The sequence below is a fragment of the Scyliorhinus canicula genome, chromosome 27 (genome assembly GCF_902713615.1).
Source record: "Scyliorhinus canicula chromosome 27, sScyCan1.1, whole genome shotgun sequence".
Taxonomy (NCBI): domain Eukaryota; kingdom Metazoa; phylum Chordata; class Chondrichthyes; order Carcharhiniformes; family Scyliorhinidae; genus Scyliorhinus; species Scyliorhinus canicula.
The window spans coordinates 3,691,670-3,717,806 of NC_052172.1; the positions used below are offsets into that span (position 1 = coordinate 3,691,670).

Below are 26,137 nucleotides of genomic sequence, written 5' to 3' on the forward strand. Positions count from 1 at the left end.
AACTAGAGGGCATAGGTTCAAGGTGAGAGGGGAGAGATACAAAGGAGACCAGAGGGAATTTTGTTTTCACACAGGGCAGTGAACATCTGGAACGAGCTGCCAGAGGCAGTGGTAGAGGTGGGTAGGTTTCTTTTAAAAAACAGTCAGACAGTTACATGGACAGGGTGGGTATAGAGGGATTTGGGCCAAATACGGACAAGTGGGACTAGCTTAGTGATAGAAACTGGGCGGCATGGACAAGCTGGGCCGAAGGGCCTGTTTCCATGTTGTAAACATCTATGACTCTATGTGCAAGGTCAATCCGAAATGCATGTAGGGCAGATGAAACAGCATATCAAACCCCAACGTCACTATGACTAGAATGGCTCTAATGGTTTCTAAATCAAGCGATTTCCCTGCAGCAGGAAGCATGTCAGTTGACAGTGTATGAAAGTCTGCACTAACTGAAATGAACGGTGAAAAATGAGGGGAAAAATGTACTGCACCCTTTCACAACAATTAATGCAGATTAGGCATTTCCCTGCTTCAATCGTGGGTTTGTGCTGTGGGCTGATCTAGGAAGATGCAATGATGCCACAAATGAACCAGGATTCCTGCTCTCCATCATTACCCAATGGCCCCTCTGCTGAATATTGGGCAACAGCACGATTGCACTTCGTTGTACTCCCTCCTTTATTTAAAATAAATTTAGAGTACCCAATTCATTTTTCCAATTAAGGGGCAATTTAGCTTGGCCAATCCACCCATCCTGCACATCTGGGGCACATACTGGGGCTGTTTAGCACAGGGCTAAATCGCTGGCTTTGAAAGCAGACCAAGCACGGTTCGATTCCCGTAACAGCCTCCCCGAACAGGCGCCGGAATGTGGCGACTAGGGGCTTTTCACAGTAACTTCATTTGAAGACTACTCGTGACAATAAGCGATTTTCATTTCATTTTCATCTTTGGGTTGTGGGGCGAAACCCGCGCAAACACAGGGAGAATGTGCAAACTCCACACGGACAGTGACACAGAGCCGGGATCGAACCTGGGACCTCGGCGCTGTGAGACAGCAATGCTAACCACTGCGCCACCGTACCACCCCTAGCTGTCCTCCCTCCTGCCCCATGATAAGAATAATCTGCAGGCAAGGTATAGAATCACAACTAATGAAAGTGACCACTTGAAGCAAGGGACCGAAAGACCGCCACCATTGTGCAGCCACGTCCCAATCCAAGTTACTGCTGATGAGAGAGGAGAAACCGGGAAAGGAATCTAACATTTGCTTTACCTTGTCCAGCAGCTCACTGGTTTCTTCAGTGAGATGTCTGTGGGAGAATTTGCACTCGTCGCCCTGGTAACAATTTCCAGTTGTATGAAAGAACTTACAAGGAAATTCATGTGAGGCATATTAAGGACAATAGATTTTCCTGAAAGCGGTACAGACATCTCTCACGATTAAAGCTCAACCAATTACCTTTGCAGTTTCTGAAAGGGTCAATACATAATGCACAGGCCAACTAAGTGTCTTTTCCCCCCTTGCTGAGGAACTAATGCTGTTTATTCTGCAGCGACACAGCCTGAATTATAAGGCCCATCTCTAAATTTAACTGCGGCAGTCAAGGGGGAGTTTTGTTCATATATTCATACCTACCCATCGATGGTAAACCCTAAATATTTGGAGAGGAGCATGTGTCTTCTCAGAACTAGACAAAATAATTCCACTCATGTTTATGGAGTATGCAGAAAGTTCAAGGACTTTTGAGAACATTTCAAACTTGATTTGGCAGCTCAGGTGAGACATGCTCCATGTGGTGCTAAGCCTGAGCCACCTCAGGTGACCAATCCATGGTGAGTTCACAGCATGCGACTCTGGGAGTCAGATCTAGACCCGACTCAGATGTTGTACTGACTCTCCGCAACACTGCAATGCGGTTTGGAGCTGAACAGCCAAGGGCACTAGGGTTGAAACTAACATAAGAAAAGATCAAGTCAATTGAGTAATACTGAATAGCTAACACCAAGTTTCAAAGTTTTAAAAGACTTCAGTACAAAGGGAAAAATTAATTTATGGGATGTGGGCTTAGTTGGCCAAGACAGCCTTAATTGCCTTTGAGAAGGTGGTGGTGAGCTGCCTTCTTGAACCGCTGTGGTGTAGATACATTCACTGTGCTGTTAGGGAGCGAGTTGTAGGATTTTGACCCAGCCACAATGAAGGAGCGGCGACAGTTCCAAGTCAGGATGGTGAGTGACCTGGAGCGAAACGTCCATGTGGCGGTGTTCTCGTGTGTCTGCTAACACTGTCCTTCTAGATGATAGCGGCCCTGAATTTGGAAAGTGCTGCCTAATGAATCATTGTAAGATCCTGCCGTGCATCTTGTAGATGGTCCACACGGCTGCCGCTGTTCGCCAATGGTAGAGGGAGTGAATGTTTGTGGAAGGGGTGCCAATCAAGCGGGCTGCTTTCTCCTAGTTCTAGTTAAGAGGGTCCTTCATTCTAGTTAAGAGGGTCTTGGAAAATCAGATAAGAGTTTGCAGAAAAAGCAGGATCCTTTCCTTAAAGAAATGAGGGGCATTATTAATTTAATTCTATGTACTTATGCAAGAACAGCAGCACTCTACCATGTAACAGAGAGAAAATTATTCTGCTGTTATGGTGATGATGTGTCCTTTTAAGGACTCAAGTTTACTAAGGACACAGGGGGTCCACACGGAGTAAAATAAAGAACTGATTTATTTACAATGACGGTATATACACTTCCCGGTAGATCCCTACCGGGTCTCTCTCTCTGTTCGGTGCCTTGCTAGCCGACCTTTCATACAATGCTAAATTGAGTTCCTCCGCCCCTCGTAGCTCGTACTCCACGTGAACCATGGGGAAGTTAATCATGCCCACCCCGTAATCCCCGTGCGAGATATTACATAAGAGTTCATTAGTTTCCAGAGGTTGCTGGGGCTAGGACACAGTCAGAAGCTGCTTCACAAATGGTTCATTGCTTCCTCTGTTGTTGCTTCTGGTATTCATAACAATATACATTCATAGAATTCCTACAGAGCAGAAGGAGGCCATTCAACCCATCGAGCCTTCATCAACCCTCCAAAATAGCACCCCACCCCAGGCCCCCCCCCCCCCCCTCCCCCCCCATCCCCACAACCCCACCTAACCTGCACATCTTTGAACACCAAGGGGCAATTTATCTTGGCCAATCCACCTAACCTTCACATCTTTGGACGGTGGGGGGAAACCGGAGCACCCGGAGGAGGCCTACGCAGACACCGGGAGAACGTGCAAACTCCATAAAGATAGTCACCCGAGACCGGAATTGAACCTGGGACCCTGGCGTTGTGTGGCAACGGTGCTAACCACTGTGCCACCGTGCCGCAGTGGGCTGTGGTAGGGGATAGGAGATTCGGTAAGTTCCGAAATTTAGAAAATGCAGAATTAGCCTGAAATAAAGGCAGGGGCTGTTTCAATCATAGTAAAGGCTATTACTGCTGACATATACATGTGTAAAAACATGGATATCTTGTGTACAAAACAGCAGATTCTGGAGTGAGATGAAGCTTGGAGGGGCACATATCAAAACAAGCCTGAGGGAGTCATAGTTTAATTGTACTAAATATAGCTAGCATTGGCATGACTGAAGTATGGCTGAATGGTGTTACAAAAAAGTTAACAAGAATTAGGAGTTAAACTTACAGGAAGTATATGAAATACAATTACAACTATTTATAAAATTAAAATTTCAACTTAACCCTTATGATTTAAAATGTAAACTCCAAAAATAAACAATTTTCCTGTATTCCCTCCCAATTACCATAATGTCTACATGGTTCGCACGAGTGTTAAAACCCAGTAATCTTTTCATAAACCAGTAGCTGAAAGTAAAAATTGTAATGGTCACTTTGCATGCGGAATTTTAATTGTCGGCAACCAGTTTTTAAGAAAGGGGAGAGGAAAACAAAAGTGCTGGAATTCTGAAATAAAAGTGTGCAAAGTTCTGCTCCTCGATGACGAATTCTGCAGTCAAGAATGTAAGCTTTGCCAAAATATTATTTGCATAACCGGTGGATCAGGTGTGTGGCTCTCTGGACTACCATTAAAACTAACACAAGGAAAGGATATGGTGCATGTACAGACAATTTTCTGCTTTCGCACAGAATCCATTGTAGTAAAATCTGCAGAGCTCTCGCTTTCTGGGTGGTCCTAAATCGTGGCTGAAATTGCACTGGTCTCCCTGTCGGAAGGAGAAAATCAAAACGATGGTTAACATTTGCTCACCGTTCCCATTTGAACAAAACATGCGCAAACAAACAAATGCGGCAAAGCATTATCAGGATAAACACGTCATTGTCTGACATCAGATATAAAAGCCAAGGGACTTGTCTGGTCAGATAAAGGACATACTCATTTCTATACACTTCGGAATCTTTTTTAATTAATAATCTTTATTGTCACAAGTCGGCTTACGTTAACACTGCAATGAAGTTACTGTGAAAAGCCCCTAGTCGCCACATTCCGGCACCTGTTCGGGTACACAGAGGGAGAATTCAGAATGTCCAAATTGCCTAACAGTACGTCTTTCGGGACTTGTGGGAGGAAACCGGAGCATACGGAGGAAACCCACGCAGACATGGGGAGAACACGCACCACCGAGTGGTTTGCTAGGCCGTTTCAGAGGGCATTGCTGTGGGTCTGGAGTCACGTGTAGGCCAGGCCTAGTAAGAGCGGCAGATTTCCTCCCTGACATGAGTTAACCAAGTGGGCTTTAACGACACGCTGTGGTAGTTTCACGGCCACCGTCACTGAGACGAGCTTCCAGCTTCCAATTTCAGATTTAAAAAATAAATTATCCAATTCCAATTAAGGGGCAATTTAACGTGGCCAATCCAATACCCTGCACATCGTTTTGGGCTGTGGGTGAGACTAATGCAGACACGGGGAGAATGTGCACACTCCACACAGACAGTAGAGAGATATTCAAAGTGCAGAGGAAAGCCACGTGGCTGACGTCAATATTTGAATGATGGAAAAAAGAACAAGATTTGCATTTTGCTAGCACTAAGCTAGCGGGGATCAAACCCAGGACCCTGGTGCTGTGAAACAACAATGCTAACCACAGTGCTACCGTGCTGCCCACACCTTCAGTAATGTAGACAATGCTCAGGTTCACGAATAGAACTACAGCTCTGCCCAATATGCATAGTGATGGACCACTGGGAAACCATAGAAATGTTCCAACAGCGCTTGGACGTTATGGGTGAGTGTGAATAGTTTCAGTACTGTTCTCGGACTGAGCTCTACCTGGCGTACAGGGAAAAAGTGGGGGAGGGGGGAGAGAGGAGGAAGTTAAGAGGACCAGATGTATTGGATAGCAGCGGACTATTCATCTACTAATGGGGATTGATGGGCAAATGCCCTAAACCACTTGGTTACAACAGGAAACACAGCAGGATGCATGCAACTTAAAATAAGAACCAAAATCGAGTACTGCCATGTTCTATCTTTATATCAGGTTGAAGAATCCGTAACTGAAGGAAGAACCCAGTGCAAATAAATCTCACCGTTTAGTGCACAATTCAGCGAGATCGTTTCTTCGCCTCTGTTCCTGAAATATTGGCAAATATTTCTGTAGGCTATCACACCTTGAGTGTGAACCAGACATTAAGTTTTGGGGGTATTACTCCGGAGCAATTAAACCAGGGCATTTCTTGTCCAGATTTTGCAAATGAAATTTGTACATACACTTGAGTGATCTGTGCCCTGTCCATGCGTGTGGCTGGCAGTCCTGTCTCAGGCTCAGTAATGTGCAAGTCCCAAATCTATTATATTAACAACATAAATTCCAGCACCGCACACAAGCACAAAAATGCCCACTATTATCAATTAAAATTGGAAACTTGGGAGTGCAAGTGAATTTCAAAACAGTGGAATTCAGACACATCTGCTGTGAGCTTAGTTAATACATGCTGATGTGTCCAATGTGTGAACTTTCATTTTAATCTGTATTTCTGCATTGACAACTATATTTAGATGGTTCAGAAGTTTCAACCTTAGCCTGACACTTCACTTTTGAAAAACAAGTTGCGACAAAATGATAGTTAACAGAATGGGGTTTGATATTTCATTTCGAGTCTGTGTTGAGTCAACTGACCCGTCAGTTATGGACAGAGGCCCTAATGTTATAATTTGTACCTGTGTCGGGAATGGAGGGGATATTCAGACAGCATTTTAATTCTTTTAAAAAAAAATAATTTTCATTCAAATTTTCCAACAACAAATTTTATCCCATCAAAGACAACAGAAAGAAAAAACAGAAACCCCTCCCCCCCCAATACAAAGCAATAAATTAACAACAAGAAAGAGTAATAAACATAGAACCGTAGGAACAAACCCCCATAGCTGAGCCAAAGTCACCCCCCCGGGTTGCTGCTGAAGTTGACCACCCTCTAACACTCCGCCAGGAAATCAAGAAAGGGCTGCCACCGCCAGAAGAACCCTTGTACCGACCCCCTCAGGGCAAACTTGACCCTCTCCAGTTTAATGAACCCGGCCATGTCGTTAATCCAGGATTCCGGGCTCGGGGGCCTCGCGTCCCTCCACTGGAAAAGAATCCTGCGCCGGGCTACTAGGGACGCAAAGTGCCAGGATACCGGCCTCTCTCGCCTCCTGCATTCCCGGCTCCGATGCCACCCCAAAAACAGCGAGCCCCCAGCCCTGTTCCACCCTGGAACCAACCACCCTGGACAAGGTCCCCGCCACCCCCTTCCAGAAACCCTCCAGCGCCGGACAAGCCCAAAACATGTGGGTGTGATTCGCTGGGCTTCCCGAACACCTCCCACACCTGTCCTCACCCCCAAAGAACCGGCTCAGCCTGGTCCCAGTCAAATGCGCCCTGTACAGCACCTTTAGCTGAATTAAACTAAGCCGTGCGCAAGAAGAGGAAGAATTCACCCTCCCCAGGGCGTCCGTCCACATCCCCTCGTCAATCGCCTCCCCCAGCTCCTCCTCCCACTTCACTTTCAGCTCCTCCACTGAGGCCTCTTCCCCCTCCTGCATCACCTGATAAATTGCCGAGCTCCTGCCCTCACCGACTCACGTCCCCGAGAGCACCCTATCCTGCACCCCCCTTGGCGGCAATAGCGGGAACTCCGCCACCTGCCGCCTAACAAACGCCCGAATCTGCATATACCTGAAGGTATTCCCTGGGGGGAGACCCCACTTCCCCTCCAACTCCTCTAGGGTCACAAACTTCCCGTCAAGGAAGAGGTTCCCCCATCCGTCTGATACCTGCCCTCTGCCAGCTCAAAAACCCTCCATCTATCCTCCCTGGTACAAACCGGTGGTTCCCCCGTATCGGGGACCAAACTGAGGCCTTCACCTCCCCCCTATGACGTCTCCACTGACCCCAGATTTTGAGGGTAGCTACCATTACTGGACTCGTAGAGTACCTTGCCGGGGGGAGTGGCAGCGGGGCCATCACCAGCACCCCCAAACTCGTGCCCACACAGGACGTTGCCTCCATCCTCTTCCATGCAGCTAGCATTTTAATTCTTAATCGTTATTGCAAGCCGTGAACACAGATGAAGGGTGCAAACTATTGGTCGCATTGAGCTCTCACTGTAGCGGAACGCACCGGTAGATGCCGGGAGAGGCCTCTTGCGGGCTTCCCGGTAGCCTTCACGCCTACCCCGGTCCCACGAGGCGTCGGAAACGGAATCAGGCCCAAAAGGGGTGTGATCAAACGGCGTGTGCCGAAGTAGGGTTTACACATAGGCACATTTACCCAGGCTCTACCAGTCTCTCAGGATCTACCGGCCACCCAGGATCTACCGGCCTCCCAGGATCTACCGGCCTCCCAGGATCTACCGCCTCCCAGGATCTACCGGCCTCTCAGGATCTACCGGCCTCCCAGGATCTACCGGCCTCCCAGGATCTACCAGCCTCTCAGGATCTACCAGCCTCTCAGGATCTACCGGCCACCCAGGATCTACCGGCCTCCCAGGATCTACCGGCCTCCCAGGATCTACCGCCTCCCAGGATCTACCAGCCTCTCAGGATCTACCGGCCACCCAGGATCTACCGGCCTCCCAGGATCTACCGGCCTCCCAGGATCTACCGCCTCCCAGGATCTACCAGCCTCCCAGGCTCTACCGGCCTCCCAGGATCTACCGGCCTCCCAGGATCTACCGGCCTCCCAGGATCTACCGGCCTCCCAGGATCTACCGGCCTCCCAGGATCTACCGGCCTCCCAGGATCTACCGGCCTCCCAGGATCTACCGGCCTCCCAGGATCTACCGGCCTCCCAGGATCTACCGGCCTCCCAGGATCTACCGGCCTCTCAGGATCTACCGGCCTCTCAGGATCTACCAGCCACCCAGGATCTACCAGCCTCCCAGGATCTACCAGCCTCCCACGATCTACCATCTTCCCAGGATCTACCGGCCTCCCAGGATCTACCGGCCTCTCAGGATCTACCGCCTCCCAGGATCTACCGGCCTCCCAGGATCTACCGGCCTCTCAGGATCTACCGCCTCCCAGGATCTACCGGCCTCCCAGGATCTACCGGCCTCTCAGGATCTACCGCCTCCCAGGATCTACCGGCCTCCCAGGATCTACCGGCCTCCCAGGATCTACCAGCCTCCTAGGATCTACTGGCCTCCCAGGATCTACCGGCCTCCCAGGATCTACCGGCCTCCCAGGATCTACTGGCCTCCCAGGATCTACCGGCCTCCCAGGATCTACCGCCTCTCAGGGAGGATGCAGCCGGATGTCATTCAGTACTGGTCCACACAAACGTGGACCAGGAGGAACCCGGGAGGTCTGCCGAACCATCGGCGACCCTGGCCATCTCCTTGGAACCTAGGCACCTTGACACTGCCCAGCTGGCTTGTTGGCACTGCCACATTGGCACTGCCAAAGTGCTCAGGTGGCACTGCCAGGATGGCAGTGCAAGGGTGCCCAGGTGCCAGGGGGCACTGCCAAAGGACTGGGCCTGAGGGGGCCATGCCCATGAAAGGTTTGAAGGGTGCAGGGGTGCATGGTAATTTGGGGCCTCTGGGAGGATGGGGGGAGGTGGGGTAATTGGGGGGGGGGTAATAGGAGGGGCCTGAAGAGTGTGTCCCCCAAGAACCCCAAAGCGGGCAGTCCCCACTTGGGGGTGTGTTGGGTAGTGCCCATATGTGTGGGGGATGATGTTGTCCATGGGTAGGGAGTGTAGCCACACGCTCACTTAGAGATCGGGGCACCCTTTCAAAATGACGGCCCGATCTCTGAGTTCAGCTCCCCAGTGCTGGAAAAAAGTGTGAGAAACTCCCCAGGGTCAAAAAAGTGACTATGTGTGGTTTGATAGCGGTGGGGAACTCGCCGGCCTTAGAGGTTTGCCATTAAATTCTGCCCGAGCAGTTTGGCTGTAAGCTTATTGTGAATCTGGTCAATGGACTGCAATTTCATACATAATTTCTGGTTTAAGATGAATTAACTGACCCCTCAGTTGTGAAAGAAGGTACAGGTGCCACGCACTGCCTCACCTTTGAGCATCTTCCCTCGACGAAGAACTTGCAGAGTACTTTCCCTTTCTTCTCCCCACAATGCTGATGTCCCATATCGTGCATGTTCCTCCGATGCCTATCTTCATTGAAGTCCTAGAGAAACACAACATTTGGATGGGATGGAGGGATAGAGTTCACTATGTTCAACACAATCAACTACATTTTAAATATATAAATCAGAGATCAGATGTAAAAATCCCCTTCAATAACACCCATTTGGCGGATGTTTCCCAACGGCTGCAGCGCTGAGATGGACACCGCTATTCAACGCCACTTAGCCGTTTTTTGGGGGCCTCGGGGAGTACCTCCACGTTGAGGGCGCCCTTTCTGGCACTGGGGAGCAGAGCTCGCCAGCGGGACCGGCTCTCACAGGTCGGGGCGACATTTTGAAAGGCTGGCCCGATTTCTATAGCCCCTTTCAGGACCCCCTGCTTTCAGACACCCCTGCATCCTTCACCACCCCCAACATTTCTACAGCCTCCTCAACCTCCACTCACCCCCCCCCCCCCTTTCATGGGCATGGTTCCCCCCCACCCTCAGGCCCTGACCCTTGGCAGTGCCAACCTGGCACTCGAGCACCTTTTCACTGCCAGCTGGACACCCCAGCAGTACCATCGGGGCATCCCGGCATTGCACAGGTACCAGGGGAGGGCCAGGGTACAACTACCCTGCCCTGTCCCCGGCTATCTTGGGGGCTCTAATGGCCTGTGAGAACCCCCCCCCCCCGCGAGGTGGAAACTAAGTGCCCCGGAGGCACGGCGTTAACTTTCGGACGCCAAGTGACTACAGTGCCCAGATATTTAAATGAGACGGGTGGCGTGAGTCAGGCGACACGCGCAAGCTTTTGCGCCCCCAATTTGGAACTCTCCCACGATTCACCCTTCGTGCTCGACTCCGCACGGTGGGAAAATCGTGCTCATTATATGCAATGGTTCACTCATACCAAAAAAAGATCCAGTTTGACTCGTCTCCCATTTTAAAACAGTGGGCAAGATCTTCCGGCTGTTCACACCAGTGGATTTCCCAGCGATGTGGGGTGGAATCCCAATAACGGTGGGGGGGGGGGACCAGATGATTCTGCTGCAGTGGGTGCCAATAGTGGGTGCCAACAGCCGGTGCCAACAGCGGGCCACCTCCCGTTACCGAGAAACACGCCGCGGGGAGGACATGGAATCTCGCCCAGTGTCCTAATCTCCCTCACACTCTGTTATCGAATTGGGGGGGGGGGGGGGGGGGGGGGGGGGGGGGGGGGGTGTTCCTTATTGTAGTGTCTATTCTGTAACTTTATATTGTGTTAATTTGCGTTGTTGTTAAAATGCTGTGTTGTTCATGGAGGTGGGGCGAATGTTTATGATTGTTAATATTATTGTTATTTTTGGTATTTTACTAAAGTGCGTTATTGTTGTATAAATTCAAAATTTTTCAATAAAAATTATTTAAAAAAAAAAGAAAACATCATGATCAACATAATGAGAAATATTGACACCAAAGACAATGTCCAAGTGTGTAAGGGCTGTCCAGCATCTGTAATAAGCAGAAAATGAAGACTTTAAAAATAAATTTAGAGTACCCAATTTAGAGTACCCTATGCCCATTTCTCCTTTAGCTGTTGTTGTGGCACAGGATGACAAACTCTGTCTGCCTCAATGTTAAACAGTTTATGTTTGTTTAATGTATGGTTTCTCTTGATACGATTTTGTAAGATTTACTCTTTATCTATACAAGAGTCTTCAGCTATTTAGGAATAACTGCACATCAGGCATTAATTCAATACTCAGAAAGAGAATTGCAGATTTTACTCTTACCTGCATATCATCATCATAAAAGTCATCATCACATTCATCCATGGGATCCATCATATGTCCTGGTGGTCCGTGTCCTGGTGGTCCGTGTCCTGGTGGTCCGTGTCCTGGTGGTCCGTGTCCTGGTGGTCCGTGTCCTGGTGGTCCGTGTCCTGGTGGTCCGTGTCCTGGACCAGGTCCATGGCCAGGGGATCCATATGATGGCCCTGGGCCAGGCCCATGCCCTGGTGGCCCATGACCAGGACCAGGTCCATGTCCCGGGCCAGGATTGTGACCAGGAGGGGGGCCATGACCCGGCCCAGGAGGTCCATGGCATGGAGGGGGCCCATGTCCTGGTCCTGGCCCGTGACCTGGGGGACCATGTCCCGGGGGCCCATGCCCAGGGCCATGTCCTGGAGGTCCATGGTCTGGTGGTCCATGCCCTGGTCCCGACCCGTGTCCTTGTGGCCCATGTCCTTGGCCATGTGCTCCTCCTCTGCCTCCTCTTCCACCCCGTCCCCTGGCCCTTCCTCGGCCACCTCTGCCTCGGATACCACGCCCTCTACCAGGACCTGTAAAGAAAAATAGAAAGCAAAAATAATCAAATTTAGAATTAAAATAGGGCAGAACATCAAAGAACAGAACAAGAATGCATTGAAAAGAACACAACAGGATGAGATATGAACAAATTACCAAATGAATAGTAATGGTTGCAATCAGAAGCAAAAATTATATCAGCAATCTTTATCCCTAACTTTTAGGTGCATCCTTATATTGGTTTTTATTTTTTTATTAATATTTTTAATCTCCTTCTTTTTCACATTTTCATCCAAATTTACATCTGCCAATAATCAACGGTAACAAATACAATGTCAATCTCCTGGCCAACAATTCCTTCCTCCCACCAACCCCCAAACAACACTCAACATTTTAAATACAAACAACATCAAAGAACACGATTCAGGAATCCACCATCCACCCACAGTCACCAACAGTCCAACCCCGCCCCCCACCCTTCCCCTAATGTTCGATGTCATCCAATAATAAACAAAGCCCATGAATTTTAGAACCCTTCCATCCTTCCCCTCAACTCAAACTTCACCTTCTCAAGTGTAAAAACCCCAACAGATCTCCCCGCCACGCCAGGGCGCAGGGTGGAGAAACTGACCTCCACCCCCAACAGGATCCGCCTTCGGGCGATCAGCGAGTCGAAGGCTACAGCATCTGCCTCCGCACTCGCTTCCAACCATGGCCGATCCGATACCCCGAGTATGGACACCAGAGGGCCCGGCTCAAGCTTCACATGTACCATCTTCAAAATTACCCTGAACACCTTCCTCCAATACCCCTCCAGCTTTGGACAGGACCAAAACATATGAAAGTGGTTTGTGGGGGCCCTCCCCGCAGCGTTCACAAACATCCTCTACCCCTCAAAGAGTCGTCTCACTCTCACCTTTGTGAGGTGCGCTCTATACACCACCTTCAGCTGTATCAGCTCCAACCTCGCGCACAAAATTGAGGCATTCACCCTCTGGAGCACCTCAAACCACAACCCCTCCTCCATGCCCTCGCCAAACTTTTCCTCCCACTTTCCCTTAATCCTCTCCAGCGGTGCCTTCTCTTCTCCCAGAATCGCCCCATAAATCACTGACACCACCCCCTTCTCCATTTCCCCCTGCATTATATTGTTTTTTAGAATTGGCTTTTCCACTGAAACTGGGACGACTGTGCAGGAGGCCAGCACTGGAGGAACGTAGAAGTGGAAAACGGTGACAGAGATAGGGAGCAGGGGGGAGAACATTGAGATTCTGCAATTGATCTCAGCTCTCCTGCGCTAAGGAGAGGAATGCTTCCACAGCTGACTATCATCCAATAACCCCTGATGGAAAAGGCAAAAGTGGGGACAGGTTAGTAGTGGTTGAATGTTAGGTGCTGACAGTAGAACAGCTTACAAAGTGGCAGCACGGTGGCACAGTGATTAGCATTGTTGCCTCACGGCGTTGAGTTCCCAGGTTTCAATCCCGGCTCTGGGTCACTGTCCGTGTGGAATTTGCACATTCTCCCCGTGTCTGCGTGGGTTTCGCCCCCACAACCCAAAGATGTGCAGGGTAGGTGGAATGGCCACGCTAAATTGCCCCTTAATTGGAAAAAATGAATTGGGCACTCTAAATTTTATTTTTTTTAAAAGAACAGCTTATGAATCATCTGTCTTGACTCACAAATGAATGGTCAACCAAGAGAGGTTCATGATAACATTCCTCAATATAAGTCAATGCCTCAGGAAAATAGGGAAAAAACTGAAGAATAAGAAAGGAGCATCTGCAAGTCTACCTGATGCTCCACACCCCCTGTTGTGTCCCATGGGCATGTGGGGCTGCTGCTGCTCCTGCTGCTGGTGCTGCTGATGGTGCTGTTGCTGAGAAGCCTCCTTTGCCTTCCTGTACTTGCTTAACTCTTTGGCAAAATCATCATACTCTTCCTCCTCCTCGTCTGGCGCTTCCTCCTCCTCTCCCTCGTAGTCAACATATTGATCATCCTCATACTCCTCATACATGTTATAGTTCCCCTTTTCAGTCTTCATGTACGTCTTCTTTGGTAATGGGTCCACTGGAGGGGAAGGATAAGGTGGCTACGTCGAGCAGGGAATAAAACATGCAATTAACCCAATGACGGAAAAATTCATTAAAAATGATGATTTACCAACAGCATCAAAAACAATGTAACAGCTAAAGTTAATACCCCGCCCCAGAACGGAAAACTACAGATTTGTACTAAATACCCAGAAGTGTGAGTTCCAAATCTTAGCCAGATCAGCAGTGGAACACATAGGGCAGACTTCACCATATCAATGACATGAATATTGGTTAAGAAACTAAGCCAAGATGCAGTTGTGCACCACTTAGCAATTATTAACATAATGGAAAAGCTAAAAGCCTGAAGGTTGGGTCTGTCCTGACTATGAAAAAGTTAACCCCCACCCCCTTGCCCCACTTCCAATTCTTGACCTATTTATTTATGGTTCTGTAAATAGTGCACATTTTCTCAATGTTTCTTCTAAGTTGTTTGCACACTGCCACTTTTTCCATCCTCCCTGCCACTCTCCTTAGCCTTTATGCTGGTCCGTGAGTTGGAGGTCAGCTGGCATCCTGTGTATGGGTTAGTCTTGGGCGAGATATCGAAAGCTGCCTGTCAACAGTCCAGGTCATCGGTTCTTCAACTTTCCTTTCCATCCGGTTGGGAAACCTTAAACAATTTAAATTGTTGTTTTCCCCTTGTATTGGTATTCTTACGTCGTGTCCTGATAAGTGCAGGACGAAAAACTTCGACATGCCTCTTTTTCCAGCAACACTCAAGCACAGCGTCTATTCTTTTTTTTCTACTATCAGCTAACTTATGCATGTAAACTAATATCCAATCCAATTTCATGGATACACCACGGCAGAATGATGTAGATATATTTTTTCAAATTAAGGGGTAATTTAGCGTGGCCAATCCACCTACCCTGCACATCTTTGGGTTGTGGGGTTGAAGCCCATGCAGACACGGGGAGAATGAGCAAACTCCACACGGACAGTGACCCCGGGCCTGGGGTCAAATCCGGTTCCTCAGCGCGGTGAGGCAGCAGTGCTAACCGCTGGGCCGTCCAGAATGCTGTAGATAAAACCAGGCGAGTTGGAATGCTCAGCAACGACATTCTAACTAGAAATAAAAACTTAGGCGGCAGGATTCTCTGACCTCCCCCGGGTCAGAAAATCACCAAGGGGCGTCGTGAATCCCGCCCCCGCCGGCTGCCGAATTCCCTGGCGGCAGAGATTTGGCGGGGACAGGAATCGTGCCACGCGGTCGGCGGGCCCCCACTCCCCCCCCCCCCGGCGATTCTCTAGCCCGCGATGATGTCCCGCCCGTTCTATGCAGGTCTGCCGGCGTAAATTGGAGTTGGTCCCTTACCGGCGGGACCCGGCGGTGCGGGCAGGCTCCGGGGCCATGGGGCGCTCTGGCCCCGGGGGGGTGCTCCCACGGTGGCCTGGCCCACGATCGGGACCCACCGATCCGCGGGTGGGCCTGTGCCGTGGGGGCACTCTATTCCTCCGCACCGGCCGTGTAAGCCTCCGCTATGGCCGGCGCGGTGAACCCCCACCCCTGCACGTGCACAGGGATGACATCAGCAGCTGCTGACACCCCACGCATGCGCGGACCCGCGTGGGGCAAAACCACTCCATCGCCGGCCTAGCCCCTGAAGGTGCCGAAGTGGTTCCCGCCACTCCACTGCGCCGTTTCTGCCCGCCCCGCCGATTCCCGGAGAATCCCGCCCTGGATCTCCTCTCCTGGACTCTTCACTGCTCTCTCCTTCACCGAATAAACACCTTTTCTTGCTGATCCTGTTTGAATTCCTCACATCAATCTGATAGCAAGTGAAATGAAAATCGCTTATTGTCACGTGTAGGCTTCAATGAAGTTACTGTGAAAAGCCCCTAGTCGCCACATTCCGGCGCCTGTTCGGGGAGGCTGTTACGGGAAGTCAGAAGCTAGCGACGGAGTTTGCCGTATCCTGTCATGAACTAGAGGGGAAATTAATTCTCCGGCATCTCTTCATTAAATGAAATCTTTTTTTAAATAAATTTTATTCAAATTTTTCAACAACAAATTTTCTCCCAACAATAAAATAAACAAGGCATAGAAAAAACAGAAAGAAAAGCAACCCCCCCAATACAAAGCAATAAATTAATAACAAAAAAGAAAGTAGCAAACATATAGTCGCAAAAACAAACCCCCTTAACAGACCCATAAGCCCCCCCCCCCGGGTTGCTGCTGAGATTGTCCACCCTCGAACCCTCCGCCAGAAAATCAAGAAAAGGCTGCCACCGCCGGAAGAACCCTTGTACCGACCCCCTCAGGGCAAACTTGACCCTCTCCAGTTTGATGAACCCGGCCATGTCACTGATCCAGGATTCCGGGCTCGGGGGCCTCGCTTCCCTCCACTGTAAAAGAATCCTACGCCGGGCTACGAGGGGCACAATGGCCAGGGTACCGGCCCCTCTCGCCTCCTGCACTCCCGGCTCCGATGCTACCCCAAAGATAGCGAGCCCCCAGCTCGGTTCCACCCTGGAACCGACCACCTTGGACAAGGTCCCTGCCACCCCCTTCCAGAAACCCTCCTTCGCCGGACACGCCCAGAACATGTGGGTGTGATTCACCGGGCCTCCCGAACACCTCCCACACCTGTCCTCTCCCCCAAAGAACCGGCTCAGCCTGGCTCCAGTCATGTGCGCCCTATGCAGCACCTTCAGCTGAATTAAGCTGAGCCGTGCGCAAGAAGAGGACGAATTCAGCCTCCCAGGGCGTCCGCTCACGTCCCCTCCTCAATCTCCTCCCCCAACTCCTCCTCCCACTTCGCTTTCAGCTCCTCCACCGAGGCCTCCTCCCCCTCCTGCATCACCTGATCAATTGCCGAGATCCTACCCTCACCGACCCACATCCCTGAGAGCACCCTATCCTGAACCCCCCTTGGCGGCAATAGCGGAAACTCCGCCACCTGCCGCTTAACAAGCGCCCTAATCTGCATATACCTGAAAGCATTCCCAGGGGGGAGACCCCACTTCCTCTCCAACTCCTCTAAAGTCGCAAACTTCCCGTCAAGGAAAAGGTCCCCCATCCACTTGATGTCTGCCCTATGCCAACTCAAAAACCCACCATCTATTCTCCTTGGTGCAAACCGGTGGTTGCCCCATATCGGGGTCCAAACTGAGGCCTTCACTTCCCCCCATGCCGCCTCCGCTGCCCCCAAATTTTGAGGGAAGCCACCACTACTGGACTCGTAGAATACCTAGCCGGGGGGAGTGGGAGCTGAATTAAGGGAGCATCACCAATGCCTCCAAACTCGTGCCCACACAGGACGCCACCTCCAACCTCTTCCATGCGGCACCCTCCCCCTCCATCACCCACCTACGAATCATTGCCACATTCGCAGCCCAGTAGTACCCACACAGGTTGGGCAACGCCTAACCACCTACCTCCCTACCTCGCTCCAGGAATACCCTCCTCACTCTCGGGGTCTTCCGCGCCCACACGAACCCCAGAATACTCTTATTAACTCTCCTAAAAATAGCCTTCGGAAACAAGATGGGGAGACACTGGAAGAGAAACAAAAACCTCCGGAGCACCATCATCTTAACCGACTGGACCCTACCCGCCAAAGAGAGTGGCAGCGCATCCCACCTCCTAAACTCCTCCTCCATCTGTTCAACCAGCCTCGAAAAGTTTAGCCTGTGCCGGGTCCCCCAGCTCCTAGCTATCTGGACACAAAGATATCTAAAGCTCCTCTCTGCCCCCTTCAACGGGAGCTCCCCTATCTCCCTCTCCTGGTCCCCCAGGTGCAGCACAAACAGCTCACTCTTCCCCACGTTGAGCTTATACCCTGAAAAGTCCCCATACTCCCCAAGTATCCTCAACACCTCTGGCATCCATCCCCCCCCCCCCCCCGCCGCCGCCGGATCCGCAATGTACAACAGTAAATCGTCCGCGTACAGCGACAACCGGTGCTCCTCGCCCACCCTGCACAATCCCCCTCAAGTTCTTCGAATCCCTCAGCGCCATGGCCAGGGGCTCAATCGCTAACGCGAAGAGCAGGGGAGACAAGGAGACCCTGCCTCGTCCCCCGGGACAGCCGAAAGTCCTCCGACCTCCTCCCATTCGTCACCACGCTCGCTACCGTGGCACTATGCAGCAGCCTCACCCAGCTAATGAATCCCTCACCAAACCCAAATCTCCTCAACACTTCCCACAGGTAGCTCCACTCCACCCTATCGAAATGCTTTCTCCGCATCCATCGATGCTACTATTTCTGCCTCCCCATCCGCCGACGACATCATTATGACATTAAGAAGCCGCCGCACATTAACATTCAGCTGCCTCCCCTTCACAAACCCCGTTTGGTCCTCATGGATAACCATCGGGACCACATCTTCCACCCTCCTAGACAGTATCTCAGCCAACAACTTTGCGTCCACGTTGAGGAGCGAGATCAGCCTGTAAGACCCACATTGGAGGGGGTCCTTATCCCGCTTCAGAAACAGTGAGATTATTGCTCTAGACATCGTCGGGGGCAAAGCCCCCCCCCCCCCCTCCCAGGCCTCATTCAGGGTCCTCACTAACAACGGGCCCAGCAGGTCTGAGAACTTCTTATAAAACCCCACCGGGAACCCGTCAGGTCCCGGTGCTTTCCCTGTCTGCATGCTCCCCAGCGCCTCCATCAGCTCCTCCAACTCGATTGGGGCCCCCAGACCCTCCACCCGCTCCTCCTCCACTCTTGGGAACTCCAGCTTATCCAAAAAGCAGTCCATCCCGACCACCTCCCTAGGGGGCACCGACCGGTACAGCTCCTCGTAAAAGGATCTGAACACCCCATTAATGTCCCTACCACTCCGCGCCAGGTTCCCTCCTGCATCTGTGACTCCCCCTATCTCTCTCGCTGCCTCCCGCTTCCGGAGCTGGTGGGCCAGCATCCGACTTGCCTTCTCCCCGTACTTTAAATGAAATCTAACCAATAAAGAAACACCCAAGGATGGAAAAGGTACTTTGATAAGCAAAAGGAGCAGATGGACAAAAAAAAATGGAATGTAACATTAAAACCAGTGCTGGCCTGGGGGAATAGTAGCAAAAGTAAATTGAGAAATGAACGAGGTGAGAAGAACAGCGGCTGGATTCTTCGGCCATGGCCGCTGCAAGATGCCACAGGCGGGATGCGGACAATCTAAAGGTCCATTGACCTTGGGAATTTCCGGCCGCCGGGTGAGCGCGGCAGGAGAATCTTGCCCCAGAGGTTATGACAAAAGGAATTGCAGTAACAAACAATTGTTTTCTGCACTTCACCACTCACTGGCATATTGCATTTCGCTAGCAATGATTAAAGCGAGCCAGAACATTATGTAAATCTGGGTCAGATGGCCTTGGGTTCAAGTTTCATTCCAGGGACTTGAGCACAAAATCGAAATGGGTATTCCCATGGAGTACTGAGGGAGTGCTGCCTTTCTGATGAGCTCTAAAATTGAGGCCTTCTCTTCCTTCGCATGTGGACCGAAAAGGTCCCATGGCCTTATTTGAAGAGCTTTCCCAGGTTCAGTTCAACATCTATCCAACAGCCAAGATCACCAGAACAAATGATGTGGTCCTGATTACGTTGCCGCTTGCCAGTCCTTGTTGTACACAAGCCGAATGCTGTGAACAGTGACGACACTTCACGACACATCTTGTGATAACCTGAGGTGCCGAAAGGCGTTGTATAAACACAAGTCTTTATTTTCAGTTATTGAACAAGCTCCATCTCTCTATGGTTTGCTATTTAACCTTAATGTTCTTCTCTACAAGAACACTCATGGACTGTGTCACCGCTTCACCACTCATTTCCGCAGCAAGCAGTAGAGGCTGGGCTACTGAGTATATTCAAGGTTTGAGTTACACAGATTTCGGATAGACAAGTGAGTCAAGGGTTATGGGGCAGGCAGGAAAGTGGAGTTAGGACCACAATTGGTTCAGCCATGGTTTTATTGAATGGCAGAGCAGGCTCGAGGGGCCAAATGGCCTATTCCTGCTCCTATTTCTAATATTCCTAATACAGGATGGAGGGGTAGCAAAAGAGACCCGAAGGAAAAAAAATTTCTGAGGCCACAGCCACCATTAACCATCGGATAATCCGCTTCCAGGGTAGCCGTGTAAAGCGATGTACCACTAAATGCATTAATGCTTTACTTCGCTGCCTTTACCTGTGAATATGGTGGACTGTATTCTCGATACTTCCGGTATCCCTTCTCCCCGGGGCTGTAGTCAGACTCGTCACTATAATCAGAATAATCATCACTGGAAGACACATGTCTCTGTAAGGATAATCAAAATGGAAAGATTGAAAATACAAGACAGAAAGCGCATTTAAATTATTACCTACGCAGCTGGATGACATACTAAATAATTAGTCTTGTTTTAGATGTGTTATGGGCCAGGGTTTAGAGAACCCCAAAGTGTATCATGGAGTTCACCTGACCCACAACCTTTAATAGATTGTGGTATGGGGAGCACACAGTCCACTCTACAGGTGTGGTACAGCAGAAATGGAAAAGTATTTTTTAAAGCAAAACAATGTTTATTCTATGAACTAAAGTTAACCTTTTTAAAACATACAGTGAACATCTTAGCAACCATTAATTCAAATAATGCTTAATAACTTCCCAAACAACATCCAGGTTACAAAAGAAACACCTTTTAACAGAAGCACATCAGGTTTACATTCACTACTGAGAACATTTATAATTCTGAATTCACCAAATGATCAAGAGATAGTCTTTTCATGGCAGAGAGAACAGCAGTACACCTGCTCTGTCTGGCTTCAGCTCCAACACTGAAAACGAAACTAAAACACACCCTGCAGCAAACAGCCTAAAACGAAAGGGAAAAGCTGACAGACAGCCCAGCTCCACCCACACTCAGACATCACTGATAAACACCCATTTCTTCTTTTTTTAATAAATTTAGATTACCCAATTATTTTTACCAATTAAGGGGCAATTTAGTGTGGCCAATCCACCTACTCTGCACATTTTTGGGTTGTGGGGGTGAAACCCACGCAGACACGGGGAGAATGTGCAAACTCCACACGGAAACACGCATTAAAGGTACTCTCACATGACTGATGTCACATCAATATACACACTTACCATCACTTGCAACATTTTTGAAAGTTATACCACCAGAAGACAATTAAGGCAACATCCCTGTGTCTAGGAATACTGTAAAATTCCATCCAACTGCATGGCTTTTCAGTTAAAAAAACGATTCAAAGCCTTGTTCTACATTTTTTTGTAAAGGAGATCTGTACTTCTGCAGGTTGCTTGAGCTAATTGCTACCACAAATTCATTCCCATTGCATGCCTATAGTTCCCTAAAAGTGGCAACACAGTGGCCAAGGTGATTTAAGAAGGCATATGGCATGTTTGCCTTCATCAGGCGGGGCACTGAGTACAGAGGTTGGGAAATCATGTTGCAGCTATAGAAAACCTCGATTCAGCTGCATTTGGATTATTGCGTGCAGTTGGGGACAGCGCAGTGGTGCAGCGAAGAGTCCAGGGCCGGGATTCTCCCGCAATTGGCGGGGTGCTCATACCGGCGCCATACCTAGGCCGGCGCTGGAGGGATTGGCGCCGTGCCAACAGGCACCGAAGGACCGCCACCGGCGGGGGCGAGTCGGCGCATGCGCTGGACTGCCAGCGTGTTCTGGCGCATGCGCAGAACCACCGGCGTGTTTCCTGCGCATGAGCAGGGAGTTTATTTTTTGTGCCGGCCATGGTGGAGCCTTACAGAGGCCAGCGCAGAGGGAAAGAGTGCCCCCACAGCACAGGCCCGCCCGCAGATCAGTGGGCCCCGATCGCAGGCCAAGTCACAGTGGGGGCTCCCCCTGATGCCGGATTCCCCACCCCGAGGATCCCGCTGATGGCCGACCCGACAGGCCAGGTCCCGCCGGGATGGACCATGTCTATTTCACGCCGGCGGGACTGGCCAGGAACGGGTGGCCGCTTGGCCCATCGGGGCCCGGAGAATTGCTGGGGGGGCGGCCAACGGCCCCCGGCCGGCGCAGCGTGATTAACGCACCCGCTCGAAAACTGGCGCTGGGGAATTCGGCAGCCAGCGCCGGTGTGGCAGGGCAGGATTCACGCCGCACCCCGGCGATTCTTTGATCCGGCAGGGGGTTCGGATAATCCCGCCCCAGGAGAGGAGATCATAAGTTTTTATTTCTCGAGTCAGAATGCCGTTGCTGATCATTCCAACTCGCTTAACCACTGGTTATATCTACAGCAATCTGGTCAGCACGGTGGCGCAGTGATTAGTACTGCTGCCTCATGGCGCTGAGGACCCGGGTTCGACCCCGGCCCTGGGGTCACTGTCTGTATGCAGTTTGCACATTCTCCTCGTGTTTGCGTGGGTTTCACCCCCATAACCCAAAGATGTGCAGGACAGGTGGATTGGCCAGGCTAAATTGCCCCTTAATTGGAAAAAAAAATGAATTGGGCACGCTAAACATATATAAAAAAAAGAAACAATAGAGGTAGCACATTGTGGGTGCATTCGACTGTCCGCCAACTAGTCGGAAGGATATAGAGGAGTGAATTTGTAAGAACATTACAGATAAGTTCAAGACTATAGAGTGAATATAATGGAGGACTTTAATTATCCTAATAGAGATTGGGATAATAATATCATATTTACTCTTGTAATTAGGTCCGGTTTAGCTCAGTTGGCTGGATAGCTGGTTCGTGATGCAGAGCGAGGCCAACAGTGCAGGTTCAACTCCTGTACCGGCTGAGGTTATTCATGAAGGCCCCGCCATCTCAACCTTGCCCCTCGCCTGAGGTGTGGTGACCCTCAGGTTAAATCACCACCAGTCAGCTCTCTCCCCTCAAAAGGGAAATCAACTTGTGGTCATCAGGGACTACTATTTACTCTTGTAATGCCATATTTCTGAGACCCATTTTTTTCGGCAAAAAAGTTAGGGGATCAACTTTTCAGTGAGTAATATTATGGGGGGGTTTAACTTTCGACAAAAAGGTAATGGGGATCGCCATTGCTGTGACGTACGGAAAAGACCCGATCAGCACTCTCAATGTTTGGGTATGTATCTATGAGCAGTACTACACAGTGGAGCTTATCTTTGCTCCCAAACACAATGCCACGGGCTAATTGATCGTTCATGAATCAGACCGCTAATTCATTGCCATGAACATTCGTTTTTCCAGTCCCATCAGAACATGAGAAACATGTAAGCCATGATTAAATGGCCGAAGAGCAGCACGGTGGTGCAGTGGTTAGCACTGCTGTCTCACGGTGCCGACGTCCCAAGTTCGATCCCAGCTCTAGGCCACTGTCCATGTGGAGTTTGCACGTTCTCCCCGTGTGTGCGTGGGTTTCCTCCCACAGTCCAAAGATGTGCAGGTTAGGTGGATTGGCCATGATAAATTGCCCTTAGTGTCCAAAATTGCCCTTAGTGTTGGATGGGGTTACTGGGTTATGGGGATAGGGTGGAGGTGTGGGCTTGGGTAGGGTGCTCTTTCAAAGAGCCGATGCAGACTCGATGGGCCGAATGGCCTCCTTCTGCACTGTTAATTCTATGATATGTTCAGGAATTTTCTTTGCATCCGTATGTTTCCAATCCAATGAGGAAGGAGACACTGCTGGATCTGGTTCGAGGAAACAAAGTGAATCAAGTGTCAGGTGCATTTAGGGATGCGATCATTAGAGTGAGAATAGCCTCAGATAAGGAGCAATCTACATTCAAATATTGTATTGGATGAAGGTCAATTTCAAGCGGAGTGAGATTGGATCTGGGCCAATCAAAGACTTTGGGGCAAATCTGGAGTAAAACAATGGGTCCTGTTTAATCGGTGGGTATAGCCGAGGTCCACTCCCAGAAGGAATGGCATGACAGCGTGTCAATGTCTTATTAATTACATTGTTTATGGTTTCATGGCAATTACACTGGTAGACAGGTGCTGGGTATTTATACGCCGATAAATGAGGACATTTGTCCCCTTATGGCTTTACAGGTATGCACAAGAGTATAAATGAGGACAGCAGGGACACCAGGGGGTGGAGGAAAGTAGTGACTGGGAATTAAGGCAATAAATGCACCTCACAAAGAAAACAGCAGTGTCGGAGCTTTTATTTCATCAACTGGTATGGATGTGATTAACATTGGGGAGAGTAAGGTTAGTCTGAAGGTGAAGATTGGAAACTAGAGATGACAATCTTCTGCCTGAATATAAATTGGAGTGAATTTGGAGTGAAACCAAGTGTAAGTATCAGAGTATGATTTTTCCACTTTTTTGATCTGTGAAGCTGAACCTTTTGACCAGTAGAACAAAGTGGATATGTGGTCAGGGGTTACATCTTTACCAAACCAAAAACAAGGTATGCCTTTGGCACTTGTGTTTTCTTCCAGACACAGGATCAGGTACAACATATTTTTGGAGCTAGAGGCTTATCGATTGGACACTGAGGATGGTCTAGATCGGTGCTTCTCAAAGTGTGGTACGTGTACCGGTGCCGGTACTCGAGCCATCGTCTGCCGGTACTTGGAGTGTTTCCAGAAAAGAAAGAGACAGTAATCCTGGATTGGCTTGTTTCGCTTACCAGTCCCTGGCACATTGAAAAAAAAAAACTGCCGGTACACCACATCAGATAGTTTGAGATGCACTGGTCTAGATAAATCTGTAAAATTTCATGGATGTCAATGCATATTGGCCTCACGGTAGCATGGTGGTTAGCATCAATGCTTCACAGCTCCAGGGTCCCAGGTTCGATTCCCGGCTGGGTCACTGTCTGTGTGGAGTCTGCACGTCCTCCCCGTGTGTGCGTGGGTTTCCTCCGGGTGCTCCGGTTTCCTCCCACAGTCCAAAGATGTGCGGGTTAGGTGGATTGGCCATGCTAAATTGCCCGTAGTGTAAGGTTAATGGGGGGATTGTTGGGTTACGGGTATACGGGTTACGTGGGTTTAAGTGGGGTGATCATTGCTCGGCACAACATCGAGGGCCGAAGGGCCTGTTCTGTGCTGTACTGTTCTATGTTCTATAATCAGATTTTGATTGTTATTCCATAGAAGATATCACTGAATTTAACATCAGATTGTTGAGCTAGCTAGAAGGGCAGTGATGGGTGGAAATTGACAAAAAGATGAATGGACTGTAAATGTTGAGCAAAGCTAAGAAGGGTGCTGATAGTGGTATGTTAATAGATCCGAATGTGTTAATGGCAAAACAAAGGAAAGGACAACAAAACTGGACAATCTCAGCAGTTCTGACAGCATCGGAGGAGAGAGAAGGGAGCTGTAATTGTAACGTGCCTAATTGGAAGATGAGGTGCTGTTCCTCCAGTTTGCGCTGGGCTTCACTGGAACATTGCAGCAGGACAAGATCAGACTTGTGGAGGAGAGCAGTTGAAATTGCAAGGGATAGGAAGGCCTGGGTCTTGCTTGCGAACAGACCATTCTCTAAAGCTATCACCCAGACAGTGTTTAGCCCAATTTAGAGTAGACCGCATTGGGAGCAGCAAATGCAATAGGCCAAATTGAAGGAGGTGCACGTGAAGCCCTGCCTCACCTGAAATGAGAGCTCAGTGAATTGGTCCTGGTGACTCGAGTTCATCGGCACAGGTAGTATTTATAGTCTCAGACAGTTGGATTATTTTATAAGAAGATTAAGAGTTCTGTTGAGTTTTGTGCAAGAAAATTGAGTTGTTTGTGAATAAAATTGGGTTAAACCACAAATCTGTTTTTGTCCTTTGTTCATCTCGTAGGTAAGGACACTCAGTAAATGTTTAATAATCTGGCCAAAGCGTGTGATAAGCTACCGGACAATATTTGTCTGTCGACAATAATATACAATAAAGAAAGGTAATTGTTGTCTGATAATGGGAGGGGAGGAATTTGTCAGAATTTGTGGAAAGTCCCTTTTTAACAATGGGGTTTGTAAAAGGAAATCACACGGGTAATTGAGATGCTTCACCACATCTTGCTGACCAACCAAGCTGTAAACTGACATCTCTCCTGGCGTGGGCTGCAATCCCGATCAATTTTGTTGAACATAGAACAGTACAGCACAGAACAGGCCCTCCGGCCCTCAATGTTGTGCCGAGCCATGATCACCCCACTCAAACCCACGTATCCACCCTATACCCGTAACCCAACAACCCCCCCTTAACCTTACTTTTATTAGGACTACGGGCAATTTAGCATGGCCAATCCACCTAACCCGCACATCTTTGGACTGTGGGAGGAAACCGGAGCACCC

The 26,137-nt window shown here is 49.6% G+C and overlaps 1 protein-coding gene across 3 annotated transcripts in view; it reads right to left on the reverse strand.

Annotated features, from left to right (window-relative positions):
* zc3h4 (zinc finger CCCH-type containing 4) overlaps positions 1-26,137 on the reverse strand; it is a 75,151-nt gene that overhangs the window by 24,096 nt on the left and 24,918 nt on the right. For all 3 annotated transcript variants that reach the window (XM_038785937.1, XM_038785940.1, XM_038785938.1), the window contains exons 3-8: positions 20,072-20,182; positions 13,644-13,941; positions 11,337-11,884; positions 9,511-9,624; positions 4,106-4,217; positions 1,271-1,380 (exon numbers count right to left, since the gene is read on the reverse strand). In XM_038785937.1, the coding sequence (XP_038641865.1) occupies positions 1,271-1,380; positions 4,106-4,217; positions 9,511-9,624; positions 11,337-11,884; positions 13,644-13,941; positions 20,072-20,182 (1,293 nt within the window). The remainder of the gene's footprint in view (positions 1-1,270; positions 1,381-4,105; positions 4,218-9,510; positions 9,625-11,336; positions 11,885-13,643; positions 13,942-20,071; positions 20,183-26,137) is intronic.